General features: G+C 43.9%; 1 protein-coding gene across 1 annotated transcript in view; it reads right to left on the bottom strand.

Annotated features, from left to right (window-relative positions):
- Nucleotides 1-16,167, bottom strand: part of AP2A2 (adaptor related protein complex 2 subunit alpha 2) — a 279,757-nt gene extending 263,590 nt beyond the window's left edge. The window contains 1 exon segment of the mRNA XM_030201248.1: nucleotides 15,981-16,167. Within this exon segment, the coding sequence (XP_030057108.1) occupies nucleotides 15,981-16,047 (67 nt within the window). The 5' untranslated portion in view covers nucleotides 16,048-16,167.
- Nucleotides 16,168-19,450: the final 3,283 nt, after the last annotated feature.

Genomic DNA, 19,450 nt, shown 5'->3' with positions numbered 1-19,450 from the left:
ACAATTTTAAAAAGGAAAATCTTGAGGTGAACTTCAGTGATGCACATCTAACTGCCTCTGTGTAAAGCCAAAGACCAATGTGATCCCACTGATAGCAGCAGGCAGGAAGTGACACAACTTAAAAGCTTTGAGCATATTTTAAGCTGGATAAACTTCTTCTGCAGGCTCCATCTGACATTACCCATGATGTGATGACATGCTATCCTACTTGTCCTTGGTTAAATCATAATCCCTCCTCATTCTGTAAATGGCACCCAGTTAGGTACGCATTTATAGATAAGGGTCAGTTACACATGTAAACTGGCTATTTGGTGCGAAATTGGCAATTAACTTGTGCTACGTATCAATAACTGGTCTTAAGTGATAACTGGAGCCAACTTGTATATATAAACCCCTATTCTATGAACATCTTGCCTAATTTCTATAGTATGCAACTCCAGTGGGAATGGAACTGGGAGGGCAACAGGCATGTCAGGGGCGTGTCAAGCAATTAGGTGCCGTGTTCTAGAACACTATCCTTTACATACCTAAATGCCAGTACTTAGGCATTAACATTTACAACAGCCTTTGCTTGGCATAAATGCTCATGCCTAAAGTTAGAATACTAACCTAAGTCTGCATTTTTACACAAAGAGCTGTTCTAGAAATCACGTTTAGTGCCCATTTTGGAGCCATTTACTGGCTCTACCCCAATATGCCCAAATTTCATTAACCATTTTAAATAGGACTATAAACAAAAAAAAAACAGCACATGAGAAAATTCCTAGATAATGAGTTGGTATATATGGATGGTTATCCAACATAATGGCATTTTAATCTGTCTTCTAAAACAGTCTACTGCACTGATCCAGCACTATAGTTAAAACATCTTGGCATGGAGACAAATTGCTTACAGCATCTCTGTTAATTCTTTAAGATGTTAAGTCTGTGGTTTGGAGTATATGCAATAAGGCAAGCCCTGCAGTCTCTTAGCTCTTGCATCTGTCAGAGTTCTAAGCTTTTTTCTCCCCTAAACAGAATTGCAAATCAACTCCTTAAGTTAAATCAGGGATTACTATGTGTACGTCTAGTAGCACTTTAATGCTAAGTAGTAGACCTCCAAGCAACAGGCAGTACAGAAAGAAGTACTGGTGGGCTCAGTAAGCAAGCACACACTTACCCTTAAAGCTACACTGAAGCTATTTCCACGCTGCTAGCTAGGAGGCACTATGCTGCTGACAATACATATTCCACACCCATGTCAAACCAAGGATTTCCAAACCTGTCCTAGGGACCCCAAAGATTGCTGGGTTTTCAATATATCCACAGTAAACATGCATAACGATTTACATACGTTGAAATAGCAAACAGGAGGAAATAATTTTTCATTTAACGATAGTTAAGCTCTAGAACTTGTTGCCAGATGACATGGTAACAAAAGTTAGCATATCTGGGTTTTAAAAAGGTCAGGACAAGAAGTCCATAGTCTGCTATTGAGATGGACATAGGGAATCCACAGCTTTCCATGCTATCAATCCCAGGGTATGTTGCTACTATTTGGATTTCTGTCAGGTACTTGTGACCTGATTGGCCACTGCTGGAAACAGGATACTGGGCTAGATGACCACCGGCCTGACCCAGTATGGCTATTCTTATACAGTGGTGGAAATAAGTATTTGATCCCTTGCTGATTTTGTAAGTTTGCCCACTGACAAAGACATGAGCAGCCCATAATTGAAGGGTAGGTTATTGGTAACAGTGAGAGATAGCACATCACAAATTAAATCCGGAAAATCACATTGTGGAAAGTATATGAATTTATTTGCATTCTGCAGAGGGAAATAAGTATTTGATCCCCCACCAACCAGTAAGAGATCTGGCCCCTACAGACCAGGTAGATGCTCCAAATCAACTCGTTACCTGCATGACAGACAGCTGTCGGCAATGGTCACCTGTATGAAAGACACCTGTCTACAGACTCAGTGAATCAGTCAGACTCTAACCTCTACAAAATGGCCAAGAGCAAGGAGCTGTCTAAGGATGTCAGGGACAAGATCATACACCTGCACAAGGCTGGAATGGGCTACAAAACCATCAGTAAGATGCTGGGCGAGAAGGAGACAACTGTTGGTGCCATAGTAAGAAAATGGAAGAAGTACAAAATGACTGTCAATCGACAAAGATCTGGGGCTCCACGCAAAATCTCACCTCGTGGGGTATCCTTGATCATGAGGAAGGTTAGAAATCAGCCTACAACTACAAGGGGGGAACTTGTCAATGATCTCAAGGCAGCTGGGACCACTGTCACCACGAAAACCATTGGTAACACATTACGACATAACGGATTGCAATCCTGCAATGCCCGCAAGGTCCCCCTGCTCCGGAAGGCACATGTGACGGCCCGTCTGAAGTTTGCCAGTGAACACCTGGATGATGCCGAGAGTGATTGGGAGAAGGTGCTGTGGTCAGATGAGACAAAAATTGAGCTCTTTGGCATGAACTCAACTCGCCGTGTTTGGAGGAAGAGAAATGCTGCCTATGACCCAAAGAACACCGTCCCCACTGTCAAGCATGGAGGTGGAAATGTTATGTTTTGGGGGTGTTTCTCTGCTAAGGGCACAGGACTACTTCACCGCATCAATGGGAGAATGGATGGGGCCATGTACCGTACAATTCTGAGTGACAACCTCCTTCCCTCCGCCAGGGCCTTAAAAATGGGTCGTGGCTGGGTCTTCCAGCACGACAATGACCCAAAACATACAGCCAAGGCAACAAAGGAGTGGCTCAGGAAGAAGCACATTAGGGTCATGGAGTGGCCTAGCCAGTCACCAGACCTTAATCCCATTGAAAACTTATGGAGGGAGCTGAAGCTGCGAGTTGCCAAGCGACAGCCCAGAACTCTTAATGATTTAGAGATGATCTGCAAAGAGGAGTGGACCACAATTCCTCCTGACATGTGTGCAAACCTCATCATCAACTACAGAAGACGTCTGACCGCTGTGCTTGCCAACAAGGGTTTTGCCACCAAGTATTAGGTCTTGTTTGCCAGAGGGATTAAATACTTATTTCCCTCTGCAGAATGCAAATAAATTCATATACTTTCCACAATGTGATTTTCCGGATTTAATTTGTGATGTGCTATCTCTCACTGTTACCAATAACCTACCCTTCAATTATGGGCTGCTCATGTCTTTGTCAGTGGGCAAACTTACAAAATCAGCAAGGGATCAAATACTTATTTCCACCACTGTACTTCCCTCCTTTCTTCTTCGTTTCTTGCCCTACATTCATACGTAAAAGCTGGGTCCTCCCTGGACTTGACTAGAGGAGATATAGAGTGGATCCAGCTTTTCCTCATTTTCGCCATCTATGTGCAGTTTTTCTCCTCTTCCCTTTCCCTCATCTCCATGTGCATCTCCTTCCTCTGTCTTCCCTTCCCTCCATCCATGTCCAGCATGTCTCCTCTCTCTCCCCTCCGTCCACGTGCATCTTCTTCTTTAGTCTTCCCTCTCCTCCATGTCCAGTGATTCTCCTCTCACCCCTGTCATCCTCTCCATTCATGTCCAGCAATTCTCCTCTCCCTCCAGCAGCTGGGGCTGGAACTGTGAGCCACTGCCGGCGGTAAACATGGCCTGTGGTGCCCTCCAGAGGTCAGCACCCCCCTGCCATGCTTACCACGCTTACCAGGTTGCGCCAGCCCTGCCTATAACTACTGCTAGACATTTGATGACCTGAACTGAGGGGGGAGATTCCCAGTTCTTTGTCAGTACATCTTTAAGGATAGGGTGCAATGGTACCGCGACTCCTTCCTTTTCATTTCTGTCATGGGCTCCTCTTCCGTCTCTAACTTGAATGAAATGGCCAAAGCTTAACAAAAACAAGTGAAAGAGACCCTCGGGTGGATATTTACATCTCTCCAGAGGCAGGGAGGGATCATAAGGGACCCCCATAAAACGACTCCTCAAAGAAGTAATGGGGGGGGTCTTCTGAGTCCCGTGAGTGGTCCCAGTCAGACTCCTCACTGTGCTCAGACTTGATCGAGTGAGATGGTTCCACTAAGCCGGGGCTGGCACAAAGCCCACACCCCAAATGATGCCAAGGTATAGTCCTATCCCCAGGGAAGCTTCCTACCCCGACGTTGAGAGTGGTAGTGCAAGGGTCTATGTCAACACCCTTCAAGGTGCTGGAGAAAAGGGTCTCTACAGGCATGGTAGGAGATTTAGGAAGAATCTAAAGCTGATCTACAGTTGATGCAAGTGCTCCTGATGGCTGACTAGAGTGCAACCAGTATCTGCGCCGGGACTCGGTAACACTCTTCGAAGATAAGCAAAGGCGGGGGGCTGGGACAGAACCCTGAGAAGTCCGTGCTGAACTGAAAGTGGGAATCTGGATGCTCGGAGACTTGCGCACCAGCACCTTTACCAGAGAGGGGAGCACTCCTCGGGTACTGGCGATAATAATGCCCTGACACAGTGCGTCGAACAGGACCAATGCTTATACTTCTTGAGCTTCCTCCAATACTCAGCACCACGGTCCTTCATCGAACCCATATGCATCCTGTGTTGGTTCCAATGCTGACTGGTCCTGGGGCCTACTTTTGGCATCCAAAGTCAAGAGGTGGAGACCTCCTCAATACCGGTGCACTCCCAGTTATAGTTAAGTCTGAGTAACCAATTTAGGTCGACGCTTCCAGTGCCAATGTTGACGGATCGGACTTCGAGGAACCAAAAGTCTCTCCTGCTGGACTTGCCACACCCTCTGTCCCCAGAACTGCACTTGCAAACAGAGAGAAGAGTTAGGTTCACAGTCAGGCTCAAGGCACCCGATGTGCCAAGAGTGCGGGTCCATCACAGAAATTACCCGATTACATTGGGCGCACATTTTGAAGCCACTGGGGGTCATCTTAGACATTAAGAAAAAAAGAATTGTAGCCAAATTAAACTCAATTGTGGACTGTAAAAAGGGGCAGTGTTCAAACTGAGGTCGGTGCTCAACCCTAAGTGGGACTAGCAACTCATGAAAGATTGTTGCCAAATTAAACTCAATCGTGGACTGTAAAAAGGGGCCATATTCAAACTGAGGTTGGTGCTCATGCCTAAGCAATGCATGAAAAAGAAAGAAAAAACACCAAACTAAAAAGGAAACAAAAAGAACAAGAGAACTGTGAAAAGGGACAAATACCCATATGGGAAGGTAATGCAATAGTACAGAAAAAAAAAAACAATCAATCACACTGTGAGGAGAACACGAAGACGTGTCCTCCCTGCTCCACGAAAAAACAACAAAGACCAAGGAACTCATGCTTGCACATCGGGCAGGAAGGCACCAGCAACATACTCTTGGCTTTAAAAGAATTTTGAAGACCATGTCTGTACATACAGGATTAGCAAAAGACAATGGATCAGAATAAATGAAAAGCAATTTTTTTTTAAAATAGCCCAACCTGGCCAAATTTCGCCTATGGCATTCCGCTTCAAGAGTAGCAACTAAAGGGTATTCTAAAGACACATTTCCCCCCAAGTGGAGGGGGGTTCTGCTGGCACTAGCCATAATACTCCATCCCAATAACAGCTTTACATATAGGCTTTTCATGCTGGTAAATATTCTTAAGCAATCCTTTAAAGAAAAAGAAAACAAAGACACCCAACACCCCCCTTCCTTGGCTACGGCTTTTGGTTGACTTCTGAATTAGTTGAATTCACATGTTTGAATACAGTTGTTACATTATGATAAGAATATTTGCTCTTTTACTGATTACAGTTTCATTTTTATCAGATTTTCTGAAGATTGTGTTACAGTTTACTGCTAGTTTAGCTACCTTCACAAAGTTACTGAGACAGATGGGATATATCCAAGGACACCGAGAAAACTTAAAGAAGTTCTCACAGTTTCTGCTGTCTGACCTTCGACGCTTCCTTAAAGTTGGAGATTTATCTGGAAGATAGGAGAGAGGAATGGAAATAAGGAGGAGGCTGGGAACCACAAGCAGTTTAGTCTGACCAATGTAGTCAGTAAATTAATGAAATCACTGTGAAACAGGACAACCAAATTTCTGTAATTAAATGGTTTACAGGATCTAAGAGAGTGAATAGGTTGAGGTAACTCTAGATGGCTATATCAAGTTTTTTTTTTGGATTGGGTAAGTCAGCAGGGGATAGCACTAGCTGTGGAGTACTTGGATTTCAGCAAGCCCTTTGACATGACTCCTTACACAAACAAAATAAAACAATGTCCTTGGTATGGGCCCTATACAGACTACCTGGGTTACAAACTGGTTGAATGTAGGTAGTGTTAAATAGTGTCCACTCCAAGGGAAGAGATATTATCAGTGTTGTGCCACCAACATCACTCCTTGGCCTAAGACTTTTGTAAGCAACAGTGCAGAAGGGCCATCAGGAAACGACCTGCCTTTGGCAGCTTTTCTAGATACCTTTCCATTTTGTCCACACCTTCCAGGTTAACAAAACCTGCAATAGGCAATCCATTCCCAATACGTACATACAGGGTAATGCACTGGAACAGCAAACAAACAAAGAAGCAGTACAATAACAGCAGGTGGAGTTCTGTGAACAAGACCATATCTGATTATTTTTAACATAGCCAATCAGGTAATAGCAAATGTCAGAAGGATTCTTGGGTACACAGGAAAAGAATGATTAGCGGAAAAAAAGCTACAATATTGCCTCTGCATAAGTGCCTGGAGAAACCTCATTTGAAATATTGTGTGCAATTCTGGAAACCACTTCTTTTAAAAGAAACCTGGTGGGAACCAGTAGAGGACAGCTACTAAAATGACCAACATTTCATAAAGCATATGGAGACAGGAAAAAAAAAAAAAAAAGAAAAAGAAGATCTCAATACCAATACCCTGTAGAAGAGGAGGAACAGTAACATCGTACGTGACAGCAGATAAAGACCTGTACGGTTCATCCAATCTGCCCAACAAGATAAACGTATTTATTTGTTACATTTGTACCCCACATTTTCCCACCTATTTGCAGGTTCAATGTGGCTTACATAGTGCCGTGAGGTGACAGCCACCTACGGTACAGAAACAAATATAGTGAAGTTATTTACAATGAAATAAATATGGACACATTGGGGAATCATAGAGAGGGAAGTTACATAACAATCATAAAGTTCAATACAAGTTTGGATATCTTTGTGTTGCTGGATTTAGGTAATTAAGTTTGGTCAGTAGGATATGCTCTTCCGAACAGGTAGGTCTTTAGTAATTTCTGGAAGTTGAGGTGGTCGTACGTAGATCTCATGGTTTTCGGGAGAACATTCCAAGTCTTGTACCTATAAATGAGAAGCTGGATCCATGAATTGATTTATACTTCAGACCTTTGCAATTAGGGTAGCGGAGATTTAAATAATATCACATAGTTTGTAATATTTCACATGTATACCTGGTCTTGATTTGTCCTTGCCATTTTCAGGGCACAGACTATAGAAGTCTGCCCAGTACTGTCCTTCTTTTAAAATTTCCTTTGTGTTTATCCAATGCATTTTTGAATTCCGTTACTGTTTTCATCTCTACCACCTCCCGGCAGGAGGGCATTCCAGGTATCTATCATCCTCTCCTGAAAAACATACTTCCTGATATTATTCCTGTGTCTGTCCCCTTTCAACTTCAATTCATATCCTCTAGGTCTAGCACCTCCCTGTCCCTGGAAAAGGTTTGTTTGCGGATTAATACCTGTCAAATATTTGAACGTCTGTATCATATCACCTCTGTTTCTCCTTTCCTCCAAGGTATACGTGTTCAGGTCACTAAGTCCCTCCTCATAGATATTTAAATTTATTTAAAATGTCACTGTGGTGACATTTAAATACATCCAAAGTATAAATGCACAAGAGGTGGGCCTCTTAACAGAAAGGAGGCAATGGAATGAAGGGTCATAGGATAAGAGTGATGAAAAGCGGTAGATTATAGTGCACTGATGGGCCGATGATCAGAAGCAAAAGCAGGCGCTAGAGGCTGTTAGCGCCATACTAGCGCCTGCGTTTGCTACTGCCCCATGATCAGAGCCCCCGAGCACGTGAAAACGCGCTCGCGGGCTGTGAACGCAACTAGTATGCAAATGAATGCTAAACCTATTCATCCACAATGATCAGCAACCAGCGTGCCAAAGATTGTACTGGTGACCGCGGCAAACCCTAGGCCAGCTCGGAGCTGGAGTTAGGGTTTGCAGACCATTGGGGAGAAATGGTGAGCCCTGTCCAGAATGCATTTGCATGCTAGTAGGCCCCCATTGCCGCCAATGCAGCAACCCCCCCCCCCCCCCAGGAACTGATGATCCCCCCCCCCAGACAGGTTCGGGGGGGGCTGGAGATCCGGTGTGTCTCCAGCCCCCCCAACCCCCTCCCAGCATTGGTAAGAAGTCTCTGGTGGCCCAGTGGGCCACGGTCAATCCCCCCACCCCCCTACCTTAAGTTGGAGAAGAAAGGTGGCCTCTCTCCTCTTCCTTCAGTGCTGCCTGCAAAATGGTGGCGCCCAGCCCTGCCCAGTGTATTCTGGGATGCATTGGGTGGGGCATCACACCATATAAGGATACACTGGGCAGGGGGTGGGAGGATTAACCGCAGCCCATTGGGCCACCAGGGACTTCTTACAAATGCTTGGGGGGAGGGTTAGGGGGCTGGATACCCACCAGATCGCCAGCCCCCCCCCCCCCAAACCTGTGTTTGGGGGGGTCGGGGGAACCAGAGGTCCGCCGAAGCTCCAGCCCCGTCACTGGAGGGGGGGGTCGTAGGTCGCCCACTGGGCAACCAGGGACGTCTTACAAATGCTGGGGGGGTTAGGGGGGCTTGAGTCCCACTGGATCCCCAGATCTCCCTGAACCTGTGTCATGGGGGGGTGGTCATGGGGGACCGGAGGTCCGCCGGTCCTCCAGCTCCCATTTCACCTTGCTCGGGGCAGAGGTAGTTGGGGTCTGGTGGTCCAACGGACCTCCAGCCCCTACGTCTCACGGGACGGGGCTTTTGACAGCCCAGACCTGTCAAACAAGTGGGGGAGGATTGTGCCTGAGCAATCCTCCTGCACGTCTACCCCATGATCAGAGAGAACTGCATGCTTAAATTTGCATGCAATTATCTCTGATCATAGATGCAGTAAAGCCCTGCACTGTTTCAGAACTATTTTGTAGCGCTATAGAAATAAGTAGTAGGAGTGGGAGTATTTTTAGAGCGCTGTTTGGAAAAGCAGGAGTTTTTGATCATCTGCTCATGAATGTATTAAAAAGTCCTCCCAGTGGAGGTGGAGACTAGGACAGTATCCAAATTCAAGACAGTATAGGGCAAGTACAGATAATATCTAAGGAATATACTGTACAGAATTTGTTTGGATGGACACACTGCATAGTCAATCATCATGTTCTGTGCTATGCTTCTATGCTTAACTGCAAAGCTTATTAATATGCTCAACTATCCAAGCTGCAAACTCCAGGAATTCTGCCACAGAAATATACCTCTGAGCTGCTGCACAGTAAACTAGAGGATGTGAATATGATGACACAAATAACTAGGCGGTTACAGCTGAAGCACAGAATGTTTTAAAAATTAGGCTGCAGAAATCTTGTACATCCTTCTGAAGTACAGGTGCTGTAACTGCAATCTTTTTTGCTGCTTCATTAGATTAGATAAGTATGTTGCACAATGTAGTAGCCTCACAGACTAGTTAATGTTATGTTCTCTAACTTATAGTTCATTCCTATTCAGAGGTAAACGCATGTAATTTAGACCACAAAAAAAAAGTGTTTGTTAGCTTTATATACTATTATCTCAAATCTCAGTGGTAGTATCTAGTATTAATGACTGTTATGCATTAAGATACTTAGAGTACAGGGGATTTTTATTTTTTTGCATTAGTTAAAAACTACAAAAATACGCAGAAATCTTCTGCCCAGTGGGCAGCAGTAGCCAAAAAAAGCAAACAGGATGCTAGGAATTATTAGGGATGCAAAATAAGCCCAAGAATATTGTAATGCTTCTGTATCGCTCCATGGTGCAACCTCACCTTTGAGTATTGCAGTCAACTCTGGTCTCCATAGCTCAAAAATAGGAAAAAAAAAAAAGATACAGTAGAATTAGAAAGGTTCAAAGAAGAGTGACCAAAATGACAAAGGGGATGGAACTCCTCTCATATGAGGAAAGGCTTAAGAGGGTAGGACTCTTCAGCTTAGAAAAGAGATAGCTCTGGGGGGGGGGGGGAGATATGATTAAGGTCTATTAAATTCTGAGTAGTGTAGAACAAATAGAAGCAAAGTTTTCACTCTTTCAAAAAGCACAAAGACCAGGGGACACTCAATGAAGCTACATAGAAATACTTTTAAAACAAATAGGAGGAAATATTTTTTCACTCAATGAATAGTTAAGCTCTGGAACTCACTGCCAGAGGATGTGGTAATAGTGGTCAGTCTATCTAGGTTTAAAAAAGGTTTGGACAATTTCCTAAAGGAAAAGTCCATAGTCTGTTATTGAGATGGACATGGGGGAAGCCACTGCTTGCCCTGGGATTGGTAGCATAGAATGTTACTATTAATTGAGTTTCTGCCAGTACTCGTGACCTGGATTGGCCTCTGCCGGAAGCAGGATACTGGGCTATATGTCCATTTATCTAACCCAGTATGGCGACTATGTTCTTACTAGAAATAGTACACTGGGTGTGACCAAATGCATTTTGACTCAAATATAAATAGATTTATCTATATGCTTAGCTTTGGCCAATTACACAAGTAGAGAAGAAAAGCTTCTAACTAAGGAAAAAGGTTAGGAAACTTTATACTGCTATAATGTAACAGAGCATACTAATAAAAACCTACTGTACTTTTGAGCATATAGCCACACTTCATAGTAAACACCACGCTCTCCACTAGTTGAATCATACAAGTGGAGTCCTTCATATCAGTTTCAAATATTTTCTACCAAAAAGGTCTGAGATTAAACACACGCCTTTTTTTTAAACTGATTTTAAAATTGCTGCATAACCCTCCCCCGTCTCCCAACAGGATCCCCATTCCTTTCCACATGCCTTCACCATTCACAAGAGAACAAACTGAGCATCATTTTATGTTTGTCTACCTGAATATACTTTTATTTTTGCCCTATTTACTCCTGCTTGTTGCTGTAATTTTAAATTATTGGGAAAATAAAGAAAATCCAAGAATGAATACCCTTGTATATACAATAAGCACTAAATATCTAATAATAAACAATCAGCTAATGAACCAATAAAACAAAATCCCAACATTTTTCGACAATGTCTAAAGTCAGATTGATTTTTAACTTTGTATAATTTAGATAACACACACAAAGCAAAAACAAAACTAGAAGTAGTAATACTAATCAAGACATTTATCCCTGCATTAGAAACCATTTTGGAAAACTGAAAGGCAAGAGAAAATTCTTTAAACTGCATTCAGAACACCTTCACTGTTAGAATAAAATTTGTTTTTTTTTTCTTTCCTGATATTTCCCTATTAACCCCGGAAATAAAACTCCTCTCACATTTAAGTCTAGGTTTAAATATTTTCAAAATAACATGCAAAAAATTAAAGAATCATCTCCCCATCCCAAAAACATTGTAAGAGAACATCTGGGAGGCATTCCACTTCCACAGAGTTCATTCCTAGAATGGTCTTTATATCTTAAAGATAGGATGTGATATGCCAATCTAAAGTTTACCTTTTGACAAATAAAGCATTTTAAACTGAAATATAAATGTGAAAGACAAAATTGATGAAGTGACAGTTTTATTTAGTTTAAATGTACTTAAATTCCGCCTGTATCTAAGCAGAGCACAGTACTTTAAGTATACTTTGGGTAATAGATTTTGAGGTGCAGGGGTCTTACACTGTCAGAACAGAAACTATTTCATGGTCTAGGCAGCCATACTGCCGGAACAGAATTTATTTCATGGTCTGAAATACTTTACAAACAAAAAAACTCTTCTGGTATAAACATAAAGAAAATATCTTCTAGCCTACAATCGAAGTAGGAAGAAAGGGAGACTTCTACCATAATCATGGTTAAGTCTCGCTTCAGCTGATTCTGTTGGGCCAGTCTCCTTAATCACATCTAAGCACCAAACAGTCACATAACCTGCCTTAGGAGCAAGGTTCATTCCCGTCATGCTATGCGCAAAATTAACCTATTTGGAGACACTAATAATAAATAACCAAGAACACCACCACTAGGCACTAAATCTGGCTACTTTACTAAAAGATCTTGTTAAACTACATCCTTCTAAAGTTCTAGCGCAGCAATAGACAACCCATGCAGAAACATGTATAAAGAAAAGAAAGAAAGCCCTTAGGTCAGCATTTCCCAAACTGTGCGCCGCAGCAAATTCACAGGTGTGCTGTGGTGCAGATGGGAGGTTCACAGGCAAGTGCCGGGACATCACTTAATGTCAACATATTTAAACAAAGTTGTATGGAGCTCCAGGAAATCTACATGGCTGGAGCAAGCTACCGATCACAGCTCAGCTGTGATTGGTCATGGAGCCTGCTTGGCTCCTAAAAGGGCGATCCTGATTGGGAAGCAAGGAGTGAGGCTCTGTTTCCAAATCAGGATCGCCCTTTTAGGCGCCAGGCAGGCTTCAGTAACCAATCACAGCTGAGCTGTGATCGGTAGCTTGCCCCAGCCACATGGGCCAGGAAAACAGCAGTCCTCCGTCGGTGGAAAGATTTTGTACGCAGCAGGCAGAGAGAAAGAGAAAGGTAAGCACAATTAATCCTGACCCTGTAAGAACGGCAAGTTAAAAAAAATCACAAAACCAAGGGGAGTCTTCTGGGTTAGCGACAGGCACCATGCGGGAATCGCTGTTGCTGCCAGGGACCCGTTCAAACAGTGGGAGAATTGTGGGTGAGGTGGTGGAGGGAAGGAGACATGCTGCAGGAGGAATGAGAGGCTTAAGTGTTGGACATGAGCTGAGGGGGAGGAAGGGGTGAAATCTTGTATGAGGAGGTCAAGGGGAGGGTGAGAGGCTGATGGAGAGGGGAGATGGGCCAGAGAGGGAGACATGCTGGACAAAGGGGTGGAGGGAAGAGAGGGAGAAATACTGGATATGATGTGTAACGGGGGGGGGGGGGGGGTTGACAAAAAATTGCTCAAACACTAAGGGTGCCTTGAACCGAAAATGTTTGGGAACCACTGCCTTAGGTGGCTCAGAGCTTGCCTACTGTTCAGTGGCAGTGCTACTATGCAGAGGTCTAGGTTTGTTTTTCAGGCCAGGTTTCTGTTCCTCTGGTTGACTTAGGGATGCTGTGGAGCTAAAGGAAATGAGAGAAAGTCTCAGCCATTGCTCATACTGACTGGACTCACCATGCCTACATTTAGTGGGCCTTCTGAGAGAGCTGTCAACAAGGGCTGTCATTTCAATAGATGAGGCTACCAAGGGAAGGATAACACAGGAAAATCTCAGATATCAGACACTGAATTCTCAATTACATCATAACCCAAGTTGGGATGTTTGAAGGATAAAGAAGAAACCACCTGACAAAAACAAAAGGGCTCTTAGATGATCTATACTAAGAAGTGTATGCCCTCAAGTCTTAATGGCACTGTGGAAACAGTGATGTATTTATTTGTTACATTTGTACCCCACATTTTCCCACCTATCTGCAGGCTCAATGTGGCTTACATAGTAACGTAGAGGCAGTTGTCCATACGGTTGATAAATACAAAGATATGTTAAGGTCAAATGAGGTAGATGTGAATCAGGCATTATGGCGTCGAGAGGAGTGAGTATAGTAGATTGTCCAGTACGATCATTGGTTACGCTGTGTTGCTGGGTATGGGGATTTACGTTGGATTGGTGGAATAGGCCTTTTTGAAGAGGTGAGGTTTTAGTGATTTCCTGAAGTTTAGGTGGTCTTGGATTGTTTTCACAGCATTTGGGAGTCCATTCCATAGTTGTGTGCTTATGTAGGAGAAGCTACATGCGTATGTTTTGTATTTTAGTCCTTTGCAGTTTGGGCAATGTAGGTTTAGGTAAGATCATGATGATCCGATTCTATTTCTGGCTGCTAGATCTATGAGGTCTGTCATGTATCCTGGGACTACACCATAGATAATTTTGTGGACCAAAGTGCAGATTTTGAAGATGATCCATTCTTTGACTGGGAAGCTTTTCTCGAAGGAGTTTAGCACTTTCGAATCGTGTTTTACCATATGTATAATATACATCTAAAAATGTTTATTAAAGTTACTAAACAATTTCATGGATCTCCTAGGACATGTCATAAAAAGGACACATCTATTATAAAATAAAAATCTAATAAAAAGCAGAGTTACATATTATAATTTAAATTTAACTATAGTTACTGCTTTATGGATTTGCCTGTCTACTGTTTGCTTTATTTGTCCCTCACTTCTCAAAAAATTGTAAAAGTATGATGTTAAACAAACTAGAAGTGTCTTACATATCCAAAAGACATTGCAATCACAAATGTAGAAAAATTAAATACCATCAGTATGTATGAACACAAAAATAAAACTAGCTTAAAGACCAGGTTTAAAGACATAAGCAACCTTGTTCAGCATCTTCAGAAAGAGGGTGTGGTGACCAAGAAAGCTGTCCTGCCAGCTGTGGCTAGATAAGGAATAGAAACAGTGACTAGATAAGGAATAGAAACAGTGACAAAGAACAAGGTGGCATGGATAGAGAGGAGGAATAGGGCTACTGCAAAAGGTAAAAAGACGGCACACATTTTTAAGTGCACTCTAAGGAGTTAGCAGAATATCCAGACTACTGCAGTAATATGGTTAACTGGTATATATCCACCACTATGAAATTCAATAATTAAAAAAAGAGTAGCTTACAAACTTACCTAGAATCAAATGTGTGGAAAAATGAACCACTTGCATGAAACTACCATACATAACTTTGCCTAAAATGGAGTTCTTATGTCTACAGTAACAAATTTATTAAGAAAAAATACTAATCCATAGGGCATAATTATCCAACCAAACAAAGTTTTCCACCAGGTTAACCCTAATAAACAATACACGTGAAAGAAAAGTGCCAACCTCTCAAGCACTGCTCTATAAATACAGCTGCAACTGTGAAATAAATTTAACTTTGTATTCAAGACTAAATTGGGGGGCTTATTTCCAAACCCCGAAAATTTCCTACCCTTTCTTCCACCCAACACTTAATTCCATAAGTTGTCTGAATTCCCTGAAACCCTTTTGTGGTTAAAATGAATGTTAACACAAAGAACCACGTAAAGAATGCAGAGAATTTAATCTGGCGTTTCCCATTTTCTCCTATGCTCTAGTCACATATACAAGCAATACCACCAAGACAAATCCAGGGTACCAGAAATAACATAACGCTTTTAACAGGCGGTCAAAAATATTGCCACTGTCCTTGATCAAACGATACAATTAAGTTATTTCATACTACACTCTTTAAATTGTTTTTAAATCTGCAAAAATTGTGTTTCTTTTTGCGTCTCAGGCAGAACACCTAACGAGTATCCGGCCAAGGCAGCTTCACAAATGGAAATAGTTGCTTGGATTACAATGTATTCTGCCAGAGAGCTCCAAGTCGTTTCATCCCCTTAAAAGCATATTATCTTGCTGGCAGTCGGACATGAGGGGTGCAGAAAAGAGTATTCCTAAAACCGTTTTGTTTTGCAGCAAGATATTTCTTGAATACTGCTTTTGGAAATAGCTGCCTTCCCTCAGTTAACGGATACAAATTAAATATTCGTATGTCCTCTCAAACAACTATAGTTAAGGATGACGGTTCTGGATTAGAAAAGGTTTTTAAAAGTCTTCTTTTACAGCCACACAGAGAAGGGAAAGGAGGACCTCGGTATAAACTGGCAACAGAGTAACGGAGAGAGGCTAGCCCATAGGAAAGAGAGAGAGAGAGGGGCGTACTGCCGTTACTGAAGCTTCGGATGCCGGTGGCCTCCTCGCCCCAGACCACGCCGACACTACGGGAAAAGGCAGAGTAAAGCGGCGCCGAGTTAGCGGACACTCACAGTTTCTGATATCGGAGATGAAGACCGCCAGGCCCCGCATCCCGTCTCCCTTGGACACAGCCGGCATGGTGCACCGCTGTACACAGAAGCCGGAGCCGCTATTTCTCTCGAGTCGACACTTTCCGCAGCTACAGCTGCACCGAGTCCTCCTCGCTGGCGCGCGTACTCGACCCTGGCCTCGGCGAGCAATGGTGCCTGAGCGAGCACGCACGCACGACGCACGAAGCGGCGGCAGGGGAGGAGGGCGGTAGAGGGACGCTGCCGCGAGCCCACGGTTGCCATAGAAACAGCGCTGGCCGCTGCGGACTGCGGTGCTGGCGGGAAAAAGGGAAGCATGTAGCAGGGACTCGAGGATCACTTCCAAAGCCAGACATTCGTCCCCCAAATACAGGTGTACAGAGGTGGGCATAGTGCGGCCCTGTCAGTTTACGTGTTTCCATTCTAGTCCCCTGCAAATCTATTTGCATGGAATTACTTTATACCATCTAAACTAACTTTCAGTGTTTTCCTGTTATATTTATCAGTTTTTGAGGTATTTGCTTCATCTTTTCGTTTATTTTGCTTACTTCCCCATTATAATTTTTGTCCATGAGTTCTTTCCTCCAGTCCTCTTATAGTTGTGTTTTTATTTAACCAAGCTATCTATTTATTTATTAGGATTTATTTACCGCCTTTTTGAAGGAATTCACTGAAGGCGGTGTACAGTAAGAATAGATCAAACATGAGCAATAGGCAATTACAACAGTAAAAATATTCAAATAACAATACAAAGTATGGCATGGTATACTACTTACAATGGCAACACAATACATAATAGAACATTTTCATTGATAGTGAAGGGTAAAGCAAAGATGTAACATATAGACCCCCTTTTACTAAGGTGCACTCACATTTTTAGCACATGATAAAATTCGGCACGCGCTAAATGTTAGAGACACCAATGCATTCGTTTAGCATGTGCCCAATTTGCATGCACTAAAAACTTGAGCGTGCCTTAATAAAAGACCCCTATAGATAGGTAAGAGAGTAAGAAGAGTTAGAAAGTAAGGTGACTGATTTAAAGAAAGTTGCACACAGGGCCGGTCAAACCCAGTAAGCGGGGTAAGCACCGCAGGGGGGCGCCTGCCTTCAAGGGCACCGCCATACCGCGCCACCCTTGGTGCTTTAAATCTTTAATTTACCTCAGTTCCAGCAGCCGCATCATTTGAAAGCCCTGCCCTGTCTCTAGCCTTCCCTCCCTTCGTTAGTTCGTTCCGCAGTCCCGCCTTCTGATGTCATTTCCTCGAGGGCGGGATTCTGAGGGAACGAACTCACGAAGGAAGGCTAGAGACAGGGCAGGGCTTTCAAATGAGGTGGCTGCTGGAACGGAGGTAAATTAAAGATTTAAAGTACCAAGGGCGGCGCGGTATGGCGGGGGATGGGGCGAAGGAGAATTGCTGGACAGGGGCAGGGTGGGAGAAGAGAGAAAGGAGATTGGGGGGGCGCCAACTCATAGTCTGCTGGAGGGCGCCAGAGACCCTAGGACCAGCTCTGGTTGCACATGAGGTCAGAAAGATGGTTAAATATTATCTTAGGGTAGGAGGGGATAAACGTTCTGCTGCAGTATGTGCAGCCTGAGTCACTCCTTGTGTGTGTGAGTGAGACTAACAGGTTAGTTACTTCTTCCATTAACGGCTTGGTTGAAGTGTCAAGCTTTTACCTGCTTTCTGAGGTAGAGATAGTCTTCTGTTAAGCGGAGCCTTTCAGGCAGTGCATTCCAGAGTGTAGGGGCTACTCCGGAGAAGGCTCGCTTGCGGGTATCACATCGTGTAATGTCTTTTGGAGAGGATGTGGTTAGTGATTGTCCTTGGGATGACCTTAGTGTCCTTGGCAGTGTGTGGAGGATCATCCTATTCTTCAGGTACTCAAGGCCATTCCCTTTCAGGGCCTTGAAGATCAGACATAAAGTTTTAAATTTAGCCCTGTATTGTAATGGTAGCCAATGAAGTATTTGCAAAAATGGTGTGATGTGGTCACGTCATTTGCAACCTTCTGTGAGTCTTGCTGCTGCATTCTGAATCAAATGGAGCTGGTGCAGGCCCTTTGTAGTCAGACCATTGTATAGTGCATTGCAGTAAGCCAGTCTTGATATTATCATGGCATGCACAACTGGGATAAGACTTACCTTCTCAATGTAAGGAGAGAGGCAGCCTAGCTGTCAGAAATACTAGAAGCAGCCTTGAAGGTTGCTTGGATTTGGGGAATCAGAGTAAGTGTTAAATCTAACTGTATTCCAAGTCTTATCTCTGGTTTTCTGTTCTGCTTCTTGTTTTACCCCACCAAGCTTTCCTTTGCTGTCAGGCTTCTTCCATGGAAGCACTGGGTTTGCGAGCCCTTGGACCACTACCGTGGAGCAGCAGTGGCAGGCAAGGTCACCTTCAAAGCAGAGATGAGGCAAGGCTGGACTGGAACCCTGGACTGGTGTTCTACACTGGAATACACAGGACTGGAACGCACCGGATGGATGCCCACTGGACTGGAACCCACTGGACTGGTACACACTGGAGTGGAGCCCACTGGACTGGAACACACGGGACCGGAACCCGCTGGACAGGAACACACTGGACCTAGGCTTCACCTACGCTTAGCCACCGTTCCCCGAGGGTTGAGCCCTCAGGTTCGGGCAGCCGGCAGGGCTTACAGGAAAACCGGAACTGGAACTAGCAAGCAGGAACAACAGGAATCAGGATACAGAAGTGCCCCCAGGCACCTAGGTGAAAGCAAGGCAGACAGGCAGGGAATGTCTGGGTTCCGGCAATAGTCAGGTCTGGCCACAGGCAGCAAGTATCGGGGTTCAGGCAGAGAGTAGTCAGATTCAGGCAATGGTCAGGTCAAGTAGCAAGACTATGGCTGGAGCTCCAGTAACAAGGAGTACTGGCAGTGGACAGGACTAGGGCTGAAGCTCCAGAAGCAAAGGAAAACACACACGGGAAAACCAGAAAGCTAAACACAAGAAAACTAGTAAAGCTGTACACAAGCTAACAAGTAAGCTATGCCCAAGCTAACTAGTCACAAGCTAGAAACTCACACTAAGCAAAACACAGGAGAACTAGTAAAGCTGTACACAAGCTAACAAGCAAAGCTATGCCCAAGCTAACTAGTCACACGCTAGGAACTCACACAACACACAGGAGAACTAGTAAAGCTGTACACAAGCCAACAAGAAAAGCTATGCCCAAGCTACTAGTAACAAGCTAGAAACTCACACTGAACTGGACAAGGTAGCAGTGCACAGAGCACTCAAACATACCAGGGACCTTAGACGATGCAAAGGCAAAGGCTGCAGTCTCTAAGTGATTAATAAAGCCCTTCAACACCTGAGGAGCAACTGCAGCCATCAGTAAGCAACTACGGAGGCTGTCCAGGCACAAACAAGAGAGACAAGTCCGGCAGCCTGGAATAACCGGACCGGACTGGGCTAAAGTCTGGAA

The sequence above is a fragment of the Microcaecilia unicolor genome, chromosome 4, assembly GCF_901765095.1.
Source record: "Microcaecilia unicolor chromosome 4, aMicUni1.1, whole genome shotgun sequence".
Taxonomy (NCBI): Eukaryota; Metazoa; Chordata; class Amphibia; order Gymnophiona; family Siphonopidae; genus Microcaecilia; species Microcaecilia unicolor.
The sequence above is the reverse complement of the archived record's forward strand: the minus strand, read 5'-3'. Positions and strand labels throughout refer to the sequence as shown.